At 45.3% G+C, this 18927-nt stretch overlaps 1 protein-coding gene across 3 annotated transcripts in view; it reads right to left on the reverse strand.

Annotated features, from left to right (window-relative positions):
- Nucleotides 1-18927, reverse strand: part of LOC146059989 (bile acid receptor-like) — a 91074-nt gene that overhangs the window by 30749 nt on the left and 41398 nt on the right. For all 3 annotated transcript variants that reach the window (XM_083172740.1, XM_083172739.1, XM_083172741.1), the window contains exons 2-3: nucleotides 9099-9228; nucleotides 805-1164 (exon numbers count right to left, since the gene is read on the reverse strand). In XM_083172740.1, coding sequence (XP_083028866.1) covers nucleotides 805-1164; nucleotides 9099-9192 — 454 coding nt within the window. In that variant the 5' untranslated portion in view covers nucleotides 9193-9228. The remainder of the gene's footprint in view (nucleotides 1-804; nucleotides 1165-9098; nucleotides 9229-18927) is intronic.

Genomic DNA, 18927 nt, shown 5'->3' on the forward strand with positions numbered 1-18927 from the left:
TCTGGCCCAGTGTGTTTAATAATTTATGGTTTGCTATACTCTAGATCAGTGATGGCTAACTTTGACACTCCAGCTGTTGTGGAACTACACATCCTAGCATGCCCTGCCACAGTTTTACTATTTGGCCATGCTAAAACTGATGCAAGGCATGCTGGAAAGTGTAGTTCAACAACAGCTAGATAGTGTGGTGAGCGCAGCGAGCCACCGAGCCCGAAGCGTGGCGAGGGGACGCGGATTACCTAATATGTATTCCACGTCCCCTCGCGGGCTCGCTGCGCCTGCCACGCTTCCGGTTGGCGTTGATAGTGGGGGTGGCTTTGACAATGGGGGTGCATTTAACATTGTAAGCACCCATCAGGGTGGTTGTACAATTAAAAATCACATCGCATCGCATGCCATTTGCTGGCATGCGATGCTATGCGATATTTAATTGTACATTCCGGGTCATTTACCCGAATATCGCATCGCATACCATCGCATACAGTATGCCATGGTATGCGATGGGCACCGTGCTAGGAAACAAGTACCAAATCTACTGTGCAGCCAAGGAAATATGGAATTCGATCTAGTAAATCGAATGTGTACAATGTACCATGAATGTTTATCGAATTCGATATCTAATGCAAAAGTACAGATCTAATGCAAAATCGAATGGAAAGATCTAATGCCAGATCTAATAAAAAATATAATCTAACATCGAATCAAAAGCAAATTGATGTGTGTGTATAGGGCTTAAGCCATCACTGCTCTAGATATATAAGAAAGTTATGGACAGTTAAAGTTCTTTCATTAAGACTAGCTTACCTTTGCACCCTTCACAGGTAAGTGCATTGTAGTGATACCCAGATGCCTTATCGCCACACACAACACAAAGTTCCTCATGTCCTTTCATCCGGATGGTTGAGCTAATTCTGGCCCTCTTCATTGTAGGGTAAATCTCCTCTACACTTTGAGTCATGGTATTGGTTGATTTACTCATATCACACGTGCTCAGCACATACTGCCCATCACTATATGTACTTTCCAAACTGTATGCACCGTAGTGGCATTGTGGTGATGGGGATTGCATCACAGGGGAATAAGGCACATTTGTATACTGACAATATGGAGTCGCCTGGAAGTCTGAATCAGGGAGTTGATAATTAATGTGCTCTGGCAGGACATCTGTGAAAACAAACATAGAAAAATTTGGCAATGCAATGCTTTAGCTGCTGGACACACGGGGAATGGCAACAGTTAAATTCCCACCCACAACTTTCTATCAATCATTGCAACAATTTGCTGCCAGGCTTAAGAATTTGTGCCAGAATTGATCAACTCCATCTAGAAAAGTAATGTAATAATTAACATATGAAATAGTTTATTTCAATTCGATGAAAAAAAAGCACAGCAATGATCTGGTACTAATGTATATGTTAATTTTCTAAAGAACTAATAATAACATTCACATAAGTCTCTGGAGTTCTTGTTTGTGATAATTATGGTACTTCTTAATAACCCTTTGCATGGCAAGTGAATTTGTCCAAATAGGCATGAAAATGGGCAAGCAAACATTTTTAGGTACTTGTTTCCTAGCACGGCACCCGTCGGGTCCCATCGCATACCTTAACTTAAGGTATGCGATGGGACCCGACCGACCCGATTTTCGGGTTTTAAAGACGTTTTTAACGCACTTTGAAAATCAGTCGCATCGCATGCCATTATAATAGCATGCGATGCGACCGACGCGACCGACCCGATTTTTACATTGATTGGACCCAATGTAAAAATGGTCCCTGAGACCCGATTTTACATTGGACCCAATGTTAAATGCCCCCCAGACCCGATTTTTAATTGTAAACCCACCCTGAGATTAATTATGTGAAATGCCCCCCCATTGTTAACGCAACGCCACGATCAACGTCAAAGGTCGGCGGTACGCGTCCTCCGACCTTTTCATACCCCCACTATCCATGTCGGCGTGGAGTTCATTTTATATAGTGTGGCGAGCGCAGCGAGCCACCAAGCCCAAAGCATGGTGAGCACAGCGTAATACGTCTGAAGTAATGCGCGTCCCCTCGCGGGGCACACTGCGCTCGCCACGCTTCGGGCTCGGTATGCTCGCCACACTATATAAAATCAACTCCACACCGACGTGGATAGTGGGGGTATGAAAAGGTCGGAGGACGCGTACCGCCAGTGGCGTAACTATAGAGGGTGCAGGGGATGCAACTGCTATGGGGCCCGGCAGCTTGGGGGGGCCCAGCCATGAGGACCTAGCAGACAGTCCCCTGCACCCTCTATTTTTCCATTTATCACCCCTTCCCCTACCCATTAGAATCTGGGACTCCTCCCTGCCTGACTTTTGCTCTAGCAGGAGAGTGGACCCGTCGGCGTCTAGATGGGGACTCGAGAGCAGGCGGCCTAGCGGTGGTGGCTGCGGCATCTAGATGGGGATCAGGCTGGAGAGAAGGAGACCCGGCAGCAGCGTTCAATGGAGGAGCAGAAGTCCTGGCGGTAGCGGCGCTGACCTGTGCAGCTAAAGTCCCAGCGGCAGCGGCACTGACCTGGGCAGCTATAGTCCCGGCGACAGGGAACCTTAGCTGGGGGAACTGAAGAGACGGCAGCAGTGGCACTGAGCGGGGGAGGAGAAGACTCGGCGGCAGTGGCACTGACACTGACCTGGGCAGCTATAGTCCCGGCGACAGGGACCCTTAGCTGGGGGAACTGAAGAGACGGCGGCAGTGGCACTAAGCGGGGGAGGAGAAGACCCGGCGGCAGCAGTGGCCTTGAACTTAGGAGCATGGACCAGGTCTCCTTTGGAGTTGCTGTTGAGGAGACCCAACCTTAAAGGTCCACATCATTTTACTGTATGGGGGCAGTGCAGATAGGGTAAATTAGGATGTACAGTATGACTTTCACAGACTGGCTCCCCCCTCCCCCCCCCCCCCCACACACACCAGTAACCACCCTCCTTTATCTCTTTCTCTCCTACTGTATATGTTTCCGTTCACCCCAGTGCCTCTTCTCTCCTTCTCCTCCTCCTCCTCACTCTCTCCTCTTTTTCTCCATCTGTGCTCCTACTCCATATCCATCTCTTCTTTTCTCTCTCCCTTGCTCCCCCCTCTCCCCTGCGCTTCCTCACTTTCCCTCCTGTCTTTTTCTCCATTTATGCACCCCAAACCCCCTCCATCACCCTACTCTTCCCCATCCTCCTACACCCCTTACCTCTCACTCTTGCACTCCCTTTGTTTCCTCTCTTTTTCTCAATCATGTGCTCCCCCTCCATATACCCTCTCTCTATCCTCTGCTCTGTATTTCTCCCTCCTGTGCTCTTCCCACCCCCTTCCACTCTCCATTAAGCTCCCCTTCACTATCTTTTTACTCTTTTTCACCATCCTGTGCTGTGCTTGACACACTCTTTCTTTTGCCTCCTAAAGGGCATTATAGTGACAATTGGGGGGAGGGGGCCCATTTCCAGATTTTGCTATGGGGCCCTCAGAGTTCTAGTTACGCCCCTGCGTACCGCCACCCCTCGTGGGCTCGCTGCGCTCGTCATGCTTCGGGTTGACATACAATGTAATTCAGGGGGGCATACAATGAAAAATGGGGTCTGGGGGGCATTTAACATTGGGGACAATGTAAAATCGGGTCTCAGGGACCATTTAACATTAGTTCCAATGTAAAAATCGGGTCGGTCGGGTCGATCGCATCGCATGCGATGCGATCGACCCGATTTTTGCGACCCGATTTCATACAATTAAAATTGGTGGCGCTGTGCTAGGAAACAAGTACCCATTTTTATTCATCATAATGTTTACCTTATATTGGAAATATAATCTTTTTTACACATTTTTCATTTGCATTTATTTATTACATGTGAGAGATGCTGGTATATTTAGCGGATATTTTGCACATCGTTTACAGAGATGTTGGCACTCTAAAGGCCCCCATACACTAGTCCGACTTGTCCTTTGAGAGCCCCCGGCAGCTCCCTCGGAGGTTCGCTTACGATTTGGTACTTGTAATATCCCACAATGAGCTGGCAGTGGGGTCTATGCAGTGGGCGGTGGGGAAGGCAGTGGGGTCCATGTCTGTGTGGCAGCTGGGAACTAGTAGCGGTATTTCCCGGGTGGTGGGGCAGGAAGACTGGCTGGCCGTTTATTGGCTGAGAGAATTCAGTCTTTTAGAAAAAAATTCACATTCAGCAGCCACTTCCCGCCCTGCTGCCCGGCAAATACCACTTCATGCACCCAGCCACCACACCAACCCCGCTGTCTGCCCCATGGAACCGGTTGCCTGACCCCCGCTGCACATACAGATGAAGCTCCTCTCATTTATCACCAGCCCTCGTTAGATCCCCTCCGCTGGCGAGAGCTGGGGGAGAGGCACTTAATCTGACAGGGATTTGCGAGCGTCTCACATGCACACGCGTCCCTGTCGCTCGGCGGTGAGCGGCATACTCACGGGGAGGTGGCCGAGAGCTCCGTCGGAATGGGCCATGTGAACGTCTCATGCATGTGCGACCCCTTCCGGTGGATGATGTTTGGCTGGTGGCTGCCGATTCTATCGCCAGCTGATGGCTATATTAGAGGCGCTCCATCTGTAGATGTGTGCCAGTGGTGCTTCACCGCTGGCACACATCTAGGAACGGTTCAAACACATTGCGGGTGCTAAAAAGCACCCACGATGTGACACTGATGGTCCGAACCAATAAATTTAATGTTCAGCACATCTGACCTCCCCACTTCGACCCAATGCGCATTGGAACGCGCATCGGGTTGGAGGGGATGTCAAACACATCCGGTTTGGGCCGATTTCTCAGCCCAATCCATTGGAATCGGGTGAAATCTGCCCAAATCCGACAAGTGTATGGGCACCTTAAGGGTTAATGTTCATCAGACTTCCTGTATGTACTATTTAAAAACCAAGTTTCACACACAATGATAACTATCAGACCCTGGTCACAAATCATCATTATCTTCATTTAGTTACTGAATGTTGCAGATTCCATAGCACTAACACATCTTACGTATTAAACATACACAAAAATAACAAGCAAAATATCAGATGCAAATGGAACCACTTTACATGTGTAAGGAGGTTGAAAAAATTGTGGTCAGTTTTTCATGTTTAAAAACTTCATTCATTTAACCAGGTACCTACTTAAATTTGAACAATGCAAGGTAAAATGCCACTGAGATTGTAGGTCAAACCTGTGTGACATGTGGTTTTTAATTTGTACTTTGTCCCATACAGAAGGTCAATGGTGCATTGGCAAGCCCCCTATTAACCTCAACGTGTTCAAAGAACTGAACAATAACAGAGAGAGTTCCGAAAATACATCACTCCATCCTTGGCAAGTAACATGGCTAGTGGGTAATGGGTTCTTTTTCAGATAAAAATGCTAATACGCTGCACACATTACTGGCACTGCATTATTTACATCCAGGCCATGGTCTGATTCACAAAGTCCTTCCCTGGTGTACTGTATATTTATGCATATAAATGTGCAAGGACTGAGTCGCCCCCTTCAGTATCCATACCGACTCCCAAAATATCGGGACAAAAATATCGGGACATTCCCGCGATAAGCGGGACAGTTGGGAGGTATGATACTGGTATATTTCTTGATGCTGCCGCCATTGCTTGCACCTTGCTTTATGGCAGATGCAGTATGGCCTCCAGAGCATCTGTGTATGCAAACACCTCAGTGACATAAAGGTGACTCCCTCTATAACATGCCCATAAGTAGTGCCTGAAGCTGGGGTAGGGAGGTGGGTGGTAAAGTTTTAAGGTGACTGCTAGATAGATGTGCAAGCCTAACTTACTGATGAAGCCATTAATGTATCAACATTGTGCTACAGTACGAGCTGGTTAGCCTAAAGCCAACATCTCCTTCACATGCCACCAGTATTAGATCCTACATGCCAGTTGTATACTCTTCACTACATCACATGGGCAGTATGACTGATGAGTCCCTGAGTGCCCAAACATGTGTGCTAGCAGCATTACGAGGGGAGTTACATGTGTGTTTTAGCCTGGGGTACCTAGGGCAAGATTAAGGGGGGACAACTGCAATTCACTCCTAAGCACTCAAGGATTTGTCACCTATTAACTGCGATCAGGATATACACATGCTCCAAAATCACCAATGCTCCACTTAGAATGACATCAATGCTAACATCTTTGGGATGACTGCATTACGTTCCTAAGCATCCAAGGAACTGTCACCAAGTGGACTGCCATCAGGATATGGTAAAATTACAGCACCTTTTCATTGGAAAAGTCCTGAGGGAAATATCTGCTTATTTCTGAGCATACAGTGGCTTTTCAAATGTTATCGACTTTTATTCTTTTTTTGTAAAATGCTTTTATTGAGACATAAGGGGTGAGATTTAATAGGATGAGAGAATCAGAAAGATTTGGTAAGAAATCTCCAGTTTTTTTAAAGCGGCAATTGTTTACACTACAAAATCAAACTGGTTTTGTAGTGTAAATGATTGCTGCTTTAAAAAAAAATGGAGCTTTCTTCTCAAATCTCTCACTTTCTGACTCTCTCATCCTATTACATCTCACCCCTGATATCAACTTTTTAATAATGTATAAGCAATTGTGAATGAGGGGCCTAATTCCCCATGGATCCCTAATTAGCAAATTTGCAAATCGAGCAATTAGCAAATAACTGCTCATGTTTTCCACACTCATTGCACATGCGCGAGGGGAAATAGGGACAGAAAATGTTTAAATGACAGGAAGCTAGCATTTCTGGGTGGTAACCTGCCATTTAGTGAGTGTGTATGCCCATGAGCTTTTAGGGTGGGTCTCTGACATCAGTGATGGCTTTATTCAGCATGTCTTAAAGGGGCATAGACATGGAGCAATTTTGTGCTATTTTCTAAGCAATCTGACTAGATTGCTTAGAAAGTAAGCACAGATCTATCCGTGTGTATGCCCCATAAGAGATTGATTATCTCCTCCTAACTTAAGATGCATACACACGTACAGATTTTCTGTCTGATCTATCTGGTGGGAACAAAAACCTGGAAATGTATGGGAGCAAAAAATTGTTCCCGAACACTTGAAAACAGACCGTGATCAGTCAGACAAATTGTTTAATCGTTCTGATACAACACATTTATCAAAGCATATCTTTTTTTTTTTCTGTTTTCCTGCATTTGGGTGGAATTTTTTGATTGTCATATGCTCCCATACATTTCCAGGTTTTTGTTGCCACCAGATAGATCAGACAGAAAATCTGTACGTGTGTACGCACCTTTAGTCAGTGCATGCAGTCAAAATCTAGTCAAATTGCAAATCTCTCTGTGTGATCGCAATCTCTCATTCTAAACCACTACCCAGCCTTTTTTTTTTGCTTAAGCAAAATTGCTTTGCAAAATCGATTAGCACAAATCTCTGCCTGTGTATGTGCATGGGCTATCTGGACACCAGGAAATCGCCTACCCTAAATAGCTTAGCAAAATTGCTTAGCACACATCTCTATGTGTGTATGCCCCTTTAGACTTGAACAGACAGCAATGTCTCTTCGATGCTTCAGTAAGTTCGTATGGATTTCAAAGTGAATCGAGATTATCCATTTGCAATTCTCTTACAATTTTTCAAGGGGTATTTTTTCTTTCTGTCTGGGCAGCGGCTTTTTTTCCCGCAGGCAACTGCAAATGTTCATAGTAGCTATCCCATAAATCCAGTAATGTGATTAGTTTCTAATTATATTAACTACTGTATGTGATTTTTAAATGCATTCACATTTATATGGTGTGTATCAAAAAGCTAAATTGCAGCACAACGTGAAGAAAATATTTGAAAGAACAATTTTTACGACACCATGAACTTTATACGCAGAATATGATTTTCTCCAGACCACACAAGCCTGTTTTATTTATCTGTTTTTAAAATATGCATTTTCAGTTTCAAATGGATAAAGAGCCAGTTTATGTGCATTCCACAGGGAGCAGCAATTACTGATCCACACAAAAAGTTTCTACATTATTTGTTTGTTACATTCATCATGATGCAAAACATATACAGTAAGAGTTTTCTCTATGAGGCTGGCTGCTTAAAAAAGCTATTGCTGCATATTAAGGGCTACTGTATTCAGCAGCTATCGCTGTCTATTAAGGGGTATGGATCATTAGGTCACCAGCATGTTGGTCGTCAGTCATTCGGTCGACACCATTAGGTCGACATGCATTTATGTCAACATGCATTTAGGTCGACATGTGTCTAGGTCGACATGCGGGAAGGTCGACATACTGTAAGTCTAGGTTGACATGCAGGAAGGTCGACAGGGCCATTCGGTCGACATGGGGTAGGTCGACAGTGAAAAGGTCGACATGGGGTTTTTCACATATTTTTCTCCCGAATGTCGACATAGTTGACACGGACACTGAAACGTAGCACTGCATCCCCTCGCATGGCTCTCTGCACTCGCCATACTTCGTGCACGGTGCCTCGCTACGTATTTTAATCTCCCACCACGCCCTAGTGGATGGTAGGGCATGAAATACCGCCTGTCGGCACATGTCAGCTCAAAGACAATGTGAAAAACCCAAGGTCGACCTTTTGACTGTCGACCTAACCCATGTCGACCTAATGACCCTGTTGACCTAACCGATGTCGTCCTAGACTCATTTTGACCTTCCTGCATGTCGACCTAATGGTGACGACCTAATGACTGTCGACCAACATGCTTGTGACCCAATCACCATATCCCCTATTAAGGACTACTGAATGAAGCAACTGGTATGGGTCATATGATTGGCTATAAGAAGGTCGACAGTCATTATCGACCACTATTATTTGACAGGCCATAGGTCGACTCCCAACGACCCCCTCTGCCGTGAGACACTGCCGACCCCGGGCGGGATACGAGAATGTCAGCTAAATAATAATGTGAAAACCCCATGTTGACCCTTTGAATATCGACCTAGCCATTTGCTTGTGTCGACATTCCAACCAAGTTGACGTTAGCCATGTAAATCTATTTCATGCGTCGACCGAAGCCAGGTTGACCTTCAGTGGAATTGAATGGTTAATTATAAAAGTTGATTTAACCCATTTAAGAATAATGTTTAGAGATATTAATATCTTTTACTCACCATAATAAGGTAGAGGCTCTGCAAGACAGTATGTATCAGAGACTGTTACATAGCTGTTTGCCATGGTCTGGTCCAGTCCTCCCCACTGTCTCATTAACACCTATTGATCGCAGTGTTCTGCAGAGAAATCCTGAAAATAAATAAAAAGAGATTAGACTGGGCATTACTAGGCTTAGAGAACATATTCCCTGCACATGAAGATCATGTTTATTTATATGGATGGGTATAAGTCATAGTTGCCTACCCTCCTGCATTCTGCAGGAGACTCCCTGAAATAGCAGCAATCTCCCTCTCTCCCTCACTCCTCTAGCAATCTCCCTCATTTACCTGGCCCATATTACATTGTTACATTTTTTTTTTTTTTTTTTTGGGGGGGGGGGGGGGGGGGGAATAAGAGACAGATACATTTACATTGAATCATCAGCACCATTTCCCAGCACTTTACCAAGTATAGTAGCTCTTGCTAACTGCTTTGGGGTCATCTACATTTGGATACAAATCATTTTAAAAGATTGCGCTCAGATGTAGCAGTACACACTCACGCTTCTAGGTGCCACGTTCACAATCTCTTTTCACAATCTCTCCATATATGGAACTAGACACGCCCTTTGGTAGGAGCATGACACTCCCTTAATGGGCCGCTGTGCAAAATTCTATTTCCAACTATAATCTCCCTGAAACTAGTTTTCAAAAGAAGGCAAGTGCATATGTGCTGGTGTGGCAGATGTGCTAGTGGACCCTATTGGGGATTTTAATGTGTATGCAGCAGCCCCCAAGTATGTTCAGAATAAATTAAATGAATTGGAACAGGTACAGAGAAGGGCGACTAAGCTAGTAAAAGTTCTTGAATCACTAGAATACAGAGACAGGCTAACCAGGCTGAATATGTTTTCACTGGAGAAACGGAGGTTGAGAGGTGATATGATTAGATTGTTCAATTACAGGATTGGGAATCAGATGGAACTGGGAGATGATTTGTTCCAACAATAGCTCTGCAGACCTCGAGGTTGCTTGGAGGCACTAGGTAACTTTGGGGGCTGCGGAAGATATTGTTAATAGGGCCGCTGCATCTCTGCCAAGTCCCGGTGCTCCTGCTGCTCCTCCTGTAGAGTGTAATTTGTAAAATGGCCACCCCCTTCACAGAAGACAGTTATTAAGGATGCTCGAGGATGCGGAGACCTCCTCTTGCATCCTAAATAGGGTGGCCAATCCCAGGATCGGGATCGGCGGGATCCCGGGATTTGGCCTAAAAAACGCCGGGATTTGAATCCCGGGATTGGATCTTCCAATCCCGGGATTTCGGGATTATATGCGCATGCGCATATCTAATGCCGGGCAGCGTCTGAGTGAGTGCTCAGACGCTACCCAGGAGTCCCTGATCCCCAGGCTGCAGTCTGGAGCGGGTATGGGCAGTCCGACCTGCGCAGCGTGACCTCTGACCATCACGCTGCGCAGGTCGGACTTCCCATACCCGCTCCAGAATCATCTCTGACCTGGACCGGACCTGGCAGCGTCGGCCGCCCGCCCTCCGGGCGGCTCTGCTGCTGCTGCTACCGCCGATGACGCCTCCTGCTCCTGCCCTGTCTGCCCTGCTCCCGGCAGCCGGTGTGAGTAAATGAATGTGCGGGGCGGCTGTAGCGGGGGGGACTGGGCTTCTTTGTAGCATTTTTTTTGCCTAAACTGATTACAGATGCCAATCCCGGGATCCCGGGAATCCCGGGATTGAGCATTTTTCAATCCCGATTCCCGGGATTGAAAAAATGCCCCGGGATTGGCATCCCTAATCCTAAATAATGGTCTGCTGTAAGGAAGCGGCTATTTTGTGTGGGACATTCTAACAAGAGGAGACTGACTGACCGGGACTGACAGCAGGTCCAGGAGGCCGGGATCGTCAGCACGGCGGAAGAAGATGCAGTGGTGAGGGGGTGAGTCAGTGAAGGGGGTGAGTGGGTTGTGGAGGTGGTGGTGCAGAAATTTTAGTGGCGGGGGGGCGCCCCAATTCTAGTTACGGCACTGATTTGCTCACTAACAGGCCTATACTAAGGACACACGGGCATGTACTGAGGCTCCAGGAAAATAAATTCTGTACTGAATTAAGAATGAAAAAGAGAATTCACCATTAGAGCAGTAAAATTCTGGAACTCCTTGCCGTTGGGGGTGATTACAGCAACTACTGTTAATGAAGTTAAATTAAAACTGGGTGCATTTTTGGCCACTAAGGGAATCCTATAGATATGATGTTATAGAGTCAGGAGTTTCAAGTTAGATAGGTTGAACTCTATGGACTAACAACTTTTTTCAGCCTTAATTACTATGTTACTGTGTTATGTTTAGAAAACACATATTATTTGCTTACGACTTCAATGAGAGTCAACGGATCAGATGTGCAGCACATCTGATCTGTGGGCTGACCTCACAACCAGTGGGACCGCACATCGGAATGGCATTACGCATGATGTGCACAAGTATCAATACGTTCATCTAAAGTTACTGTATCCAGAAATGTAAATGTATCCAAAATGTTACTGAATCCCAAGTTTCCTGTAAACCAACAGTGTAGCTGAGGGAGCTTTGTGCTGAGTGATCTAGCATCGCTCAGATTGCTCAGCACACTGCGCTGCACCAGCGAAGTGAGCTTAGCGATATGTCACTGCCCGTGTTCTCAATAGATAGAAACGGTCGATGGCTAGATATTTCAAGCACGCTTGAAATATATAGCCCAGCCATAGCGACGCACATCGCTATGGGACATACATCCACACAGAGATTTGTGCTTCATTACTAAGCGATCTTGTCACATTACTTAGAAAATAGGCAAAAATTGCTATGTGTGTATGCCCCATTAGAAATAATTCATAATTTCAAATACATTTATGGCAGATTGGCAATATATTTACAACCAATAAAGAGAGCATGTACCCCACACTCAATGATTTCCTATGGTAAGAAATAACAACGTAGAAGCATTATTTCTCACCAACCTGACCACTTATTAATAGTCTGCATTCTTATTGCACTTCTCCATCACATGACACACCCTAAAGAAAGGCACCATCAAAAATATTGTGAGACCCACTCTAAACTAAGAATCCCAGATTGCAGTCTGAACCAACCCCTGTAACCTCACCCCCCCCCCTCACCTGTGTTCGCCCTGTAATAATAATAATAATAATAATAATAATAATAATAACAATAATAATAATAATAATTTTATTAATATAGCACTCTTTCTCCAATAGGACTGAAGTGCTTTAGAATGCCTAAGGGCATGCAGCTCATACCACTGAGCCAGCAGCAGCAGGAGTGCCAGTATGGTGTTTAGAGACAGTGGAGGCAGCAGTGGAGAGCAACAAAAATTGCCACCTTACATGGATAAGGGCTGCTGTGCATGTCCAATTGAAGCAACTCCTCCTCCCCTGGGTCTTTGCGGAGTCCAGCAGAATGAGCTAGCATTGACTGACTACCTGCAGCCAGCCCAGGATTTAATATCAGCAGAGTGCTGTGCAAGGTGGGGGGGGGGGGGGGGGGGGGCGGTTTCAATTGTAATAATATGTGGCATATGTGTAAAAGGCCATTACTGCATGGCATAATGTGTAAGTGGTGTTACTATGTGGCATTATGTGTTTAGGGACATTACTAATGTGCTGCATAGGGTGTAAGGGTAATTGCTGTGTGGTATTATGCACCTTATTCAGGTCTGTTCGGAAGCCACTATGCATTCACACGGGGCGTTGTTTTGCACAATCGCATTTCTGCACATGTGCAGACACTGGGTGCGTCCGCCCATGGCAAACAAGATGTTTACTTCGGTGCATGCACCTTACTTTGCTGGTGGAGGGTGGGCGGGCGTGTGCGCGCGGGCGTGCGCGCGGGCGGGCATGCCCAGCATTCCCAAGGAACTCGCCCAGTGACGTGAGCACCATGGGCGGGTAGCTGACATCACCGGATGTCAGCTGCCCGCCCACTTCTTTCAGAATGTGCACGCACATCTACGGTTGCCTTAGATGTGCGTGTACCGTCCACATCATTCAATGGTCGGCGACCATTAAATGAAGTTCGTGTTCCCCCGCAGGCTGCGAATGGATGTTTGTGTCAAACATCCATTCGCAGCCAGTTTGTGCGAACACACGCTCACATGCTGAAAAATGGGTGGCCAATGGGTATCAACCCGAATAATACATTTGTAAGGGGCATTACTGTGTGGCATTATGTGTGTAGGGTCGCTATTACTGTGTGGCATTATGTGAATAAAGGACACTACTGTGTGGATCAGTGAGCTTAAGGAGCAATATAGCATGGTGCAATGGAAAAAAAGGAAAAATACTGACAGTTTTTTCAGGCGCTCCACTCTATTATAAATTCAACGATGTATCCCGATGGTGTTCCTCAATAAAGAAGGAAATAGCCAAAATGGTGTGTTACCCCAATAATTTGAATATCACACAAAAGAATCCCCCACTTTTTCAAGTAGACCCTCTGCGCTCAATGGGAGGGAGTGTTCCACTCCGGATTGCAATCTTCTATCTCTTTCGTATTGATCACCATGTAGAGAAAACAAAGATTTGCCTCCAATGGTGAAATACCGTGTTTCCCCGATAATAAGACACTGTCTTATTTTTTTTTTCAGTCCAAAAACACCAAAGGGCTTATTTTTGGGGTAGGGCTTATTTTAGCTCCTCAGTCCTTCTTTTAGCTACATCATGCCCCTCAATCTCCTTATACTTTAAGCACAACTGCCGCTTTCCTTTCCTTCTGCATTTTTCAGCCACTCAGCCTTTCCTCCGCAGCCGCTCAGTCACTCCGCTCCCATCTGTGAACAGACGCCACTCAGTCCTTGAGGTGCGCAGTGATGTCACATGCACAATGCATTCCTGGGACCGCTGATGCGAGCAGAGGCTTCAGCGGTACCAGCGCTGCTACCGTAGCAGCAGCATCCATTTCATGCGGGCGGGTGGGGGGGGCATTAGCAGAGCTGGGAGTTTAGCACAGGGACTGGGCAAAATGGGGATTAAGCTAGGGCTTATTTTCGGGGTAGGGCTTATTTTGGACCATTGTCCAGAAATAAGGGTAGGGCTTATTATTGGGGTAGGTCTTATTATCAGGGAAACAGGGTACAGTTTTATTCTATAAAATACAGGTTTAAAATACAAAATGGGTGCACACGATGGACTCTCACCAGAATAAATTGTCCACAATACTGTAGACAAAACAGCAAAAGAATGGAAAAACCACAGGCGTCCCTGGATGCTGGAGATGGAAATCTTCCTGGTGATGGGTCCACTGGATGCAAGTCCCTGCTGCCAACGCGTTTCAAACAAATTTTGTCCTTTCTCATGCCTTGAGAAAGGACAAAATTTGTTTGAAACGCGTTGGCAGCAGGGACTTGCATCCAGTGGACCCATCACCAGGAAGATTTCCATCTCCAGCATCCAGGGACGCCTGTGGTTTTTCCATACTTTTGCTGTTTTGTCTACAGTATTGTGGACAATTTATTCTGTGAGAGTCCATCATGTGCACCCATTTTGTATTTTAAACCTGTATTTTATAGAATAAAACTGTATTTCACCATTGGAGGCAAATCTTTGTTTTCTCTACATGGTGACCAATACGAAAGAGATAGAAGATTGCAATCTGGAGTGGAACACTCCCTCCCATTGAGCGCAGAGGGTCTACTTGAAAAATTGGACATAAATAGAGGGTACGGTTCCCCACTTGGGGATTCTTTTGTGTGATATTCAAATTATTGGGGTAACACACCATTTTGGTTATTTCCTTCTTTATTGAGGAACACCATCGGGATACATCGTTGAATTTATAATAGAGTGGAGCGCCTGAAAAAACTGTCAGTATTTTTCCTATTTTCCTATGTTCTTGTATATGTGGTGACATATTCACTAGACAGGATCAGGCAGCACCCAGCGCATTAATCCATTTCCAAACAACCAGATATACAGCATGGTGCAATGTCAATGAATAGCAATGGGTCAGATGCGGAACTAACAGCGGTGCTAGATGGCACCAACCAGAATCTTGCCTAGGGCATCAAATTAGCTAGGGCCGGCACTGTGTGTAAAGTCCACCTGGAAAGACTTGGATTTCTCCGTCTCTAAGATCAAGGCAAAAAACATTGAACAGTGCAAATCTTCCTATTGAATATAATTAACTGTACATTGGCACTTTTTAGAAAATAATGGTACTTATGTAATATCTGGTCTCCCGTTTTTCTTATGAGACCGCGTCCGCTTGCCACGCTTCGGGCACGGTGGCTCGCTGCGCTCGCCACACTATATAAAATCAACTCCATGCGTAGTTGGATAGTAGGGGTATGAAAAAAATGGGGTGCATTTAACATGGAAGTCCAGATAATACATAAGTACCAAAATTACTAATATTTCTTAAGAAATTTGGGAGGGCATCTTCTCATTTGAAAATTGTGTAATAGTGTACAATTCTGACTGTTAAAATGTAAAATATTACATAATGCCCAGCAATGCTAAGGTAACATGAGCAAACTAAAATATTACAGGACAAATAGAGAACAGCTAGTAACTTGTGGTGTGCTAAAATTATTTTCTACACACCGCTAGTTTAGTTCACTACTATTAGGCTTGTATTACCATTGAATGATACAGTACAGTACATATTCTTTATGACTAATTGTATGTATCAGATTGCATGTATATTGCATGTATCAGATTGCATATATAGTTTTGTATTACAATTTATTTTCTTTTTTTAAGTCTTGAGTTCTGACTAAATTACAGTTTGGAAGCTGAAGTTTTGTAGGCTTTGAGTAGTGCTTGTGCATCAATGGTAGGGATAACAGGAACTGGTGAAGAGGTCGACGTGATGCAGGACATGGGTGAAGAATTGATCATGTCTGGTGGTCTTTAGCAAGGAGGTGTGGACTTTAGCGGCCCCGATGTGTAGTTTGCAGCCCTCTGCCTGGGCTCTCTCACTGAACTGGCACGGACAACCGGAATATACATATAAGCTGAAAACAGGAGTGGTGTAAAAGTATAGACCAAAGAATTCTATCCAGAGAATTACCAGACGAGTGGACCGGAACCGAAGACTGAGAAATACTGATCTGGATAAATGCCAGATGGCTGAACTGAAACGGAAGACAAAACACTGAAAAATATGGATCCAGAAAATTAGCAGGTTGACTGGACCGGAGCTGAAGATTGAAGAACATAGAATAAGTATTCGGAGAATTACCAGGCTGACTGGACCGGAGCTGAAGACAAAGAATATGTATCCAGAGAATTACTAGGCTGACTGGACCGGAGCTGAAGACAAAAAATAAGTATCTGGAGAATTAACAGGCTGACTGGACCGGAGCTGAAGGCAAAGAATATGTATCTGGAGAATTACCAGGCTGACTGGACCGGAGCTGAAGACAAAGAATATGTATCTGGAGAATTACCAGGCTGACTGCACCAGAGGTGAAGACAAAGAATATGTATCCGGAGAATTACCAGGCTGACTGCACCGGAGGTGAAGACAAAGAATATGTATTTGGAGAATTACCAGGCTGACTGCACCAGAGGTGAAGACAAAGAATATGTATCTGGAGAATTACCAGGCTGACTGCACCAGAGGTGAAGACAAAGAATATGTATTTGGAGAATTACCAGGCTGACTGGACCAGAGCTGAAGACAAAGAATATGTATCCGGCTAATTACCAGGCTGACTGCACCGGAGGTGAAGACAAAGAATATGTATCTGGAGAATTACCAGGCTGACTGCACCGGAGGTGAAGACTAAGAATATGTATTTGGAGAATTACCAGGCTGACTGCACCGGAGCTGAAGACAAAGAATATGTATCTGGAGAATTACCAGACTGACTGCACCAGAGGTGAAGACAAAGAATATGTATTTGGAGAATTACCAGGCTGACTGGACCGGAGCTGAAGACAAAAAATATGTATCCGGAGAATTACCAGGCTGACTGCACCGGAGCTGAAGACAAAGAATATGTATCCGGAGGATTACCAGGCTGACTGCACCGGAGGTGAAGACAAAGAATATGTATTTGGAGAATTACCAGGCTGACTGCACCAGAGGTGAAGACAAAGAATATGTATTTGGAGAATTACCAGGCTGACTGGACCGGAGCTAAAGACAAAGAATATGTATCCGGAGAATTAACAGGCTGACTGCACCGGAGGTGAAGACTAAGAATATGTATTTGGAGAATTACCAGGCTGACTGCACCGGAGCTGAAGACAAAGAATATGTATCTGGAGAATTACCGGGCTGACTGCACCAGATGTGAAGACAGAATATGTATTTGGAGAATTACCAGGTTGACTGGACCGGAGCTGAAGACAAAGAATATGTATTTGGAGAATTACCAGGCTGACTGGACCGGAGCTAAAGACAAAGAATATGTATCCGGAGAATTAACAGGCTGACTGCACCGGAGGTGAAGACTAAGAATATGTATTTGGAGAATTACCAGGCTGACTGCACCGGAGCTGAAGACAAAGAATATGTATCTGGAGAATTACCAGGCTGACTGCACCAGATGTGAAGACAGAATATGTATTTGGAGAATTACCAGGTTGACTGGACCGGAGCTGAAGACAAAGAATATGGGTACTTCTTTACTTTCATGGCGCCAGCATGGCGCCGCGCTACTTCCGGGTTACACTCGCCACAAACTAAGTAAAATAAACGAAGTTAACGCCATGCCAACATGGATAGTTCATACCTCCACTATCCATGTTGGCATGGAGTTGATTTTAATTAGCGTGGCGAGCGTAGCGAGCCACCGAGCCCGCAGCGTGGGCGAGCGAAGCGAGCCCCGCAAGGGGACTCTGACGCGCGGCGCCATGCTGGCGCCGTGAAAGTAAAGAAGTACCGAATATGTATTTGGAGAATTACCAGGCTGACTGGACCGGAGCTAAAGACAAAGAATATGTATCCGGAGAATTAACAGGCTGACTGCACCGGAGGTGAAGACTAAGAATATGTATTTGGAGAATTACCAGGCTGACTGCACCGGAGCTGAAGACAAAGAATATGTATCTGGAGAATTACCAGGCTGACTGCACCAGATGTGAAGACAGAATATGTATTTGGAGAATTACCAGGCTGACTGGACCGGAGCTGAAGACAAAGAATATGTATCTGGAGAATTACCAGGCTGACTGCACCGGAGCTGACGACTGAAGAAACTAAAAGTATGGATCCCGCTTACAGGTACCTCAGATCCTCCTTATAAAAGAAAAAGAAGGTCAGCCAGGCCGATAGATCACCAGGCAGGAGGGGTTTCTAGATACTCAGAACCCCCACCCCGCATGCGCGTATGGAAACCAATAACATTCAAACAGTCATTGTTCTAGTACAGTCACCGTATTATCCATTAGGCTGAAAAGGCAAAAGCCTAGGGGCCCCACAGGGATTAGGGGCCTGTCAATTTTTTACCCGTGCCCTAGGGCTCTAACGGAGAAGAGAAAAGGAAGAACTATTGCACTGTCAACAGATTTGAATTGGGTATTGGTGTTCGTGTGACTACTGAAAGTGTAAATGATAACATGAGCTATGATTCCCGAGCTTCAGCTGAAATTCTCAGGGTCAAGTCATGGATTAATATAGCCCTGAGTACAGTTTAGGAAATCATAGCCCACACTAATTGGCTGTTATGGATTACTATAACATTTTCCTGTGCATTACTTTAATTGCACTTGATCCCATCCGTAACAGGTTCACTGGGGCAGATGTATTAAGCTTAGTGAAGAGATAGGTCCAGATGTATCAAGCATTGTAAAGTGACAAAGTGGACAATGATAAACAACCAGCCAATCAGCTCCTACCT

The sequence above is a fragment of the Crinia signifera genome, chromosome 2 (genome assembly GCF_055691185.1).
Source record: "Crinia signifera chromosome 2, ASM5569118v1, whole genome shotgun sequence".
NCBI lineage: Eukaryota > Metazoa > Chordata > Amphibia > Anura > Myobatrachidae > Crinia > Crinia signifera.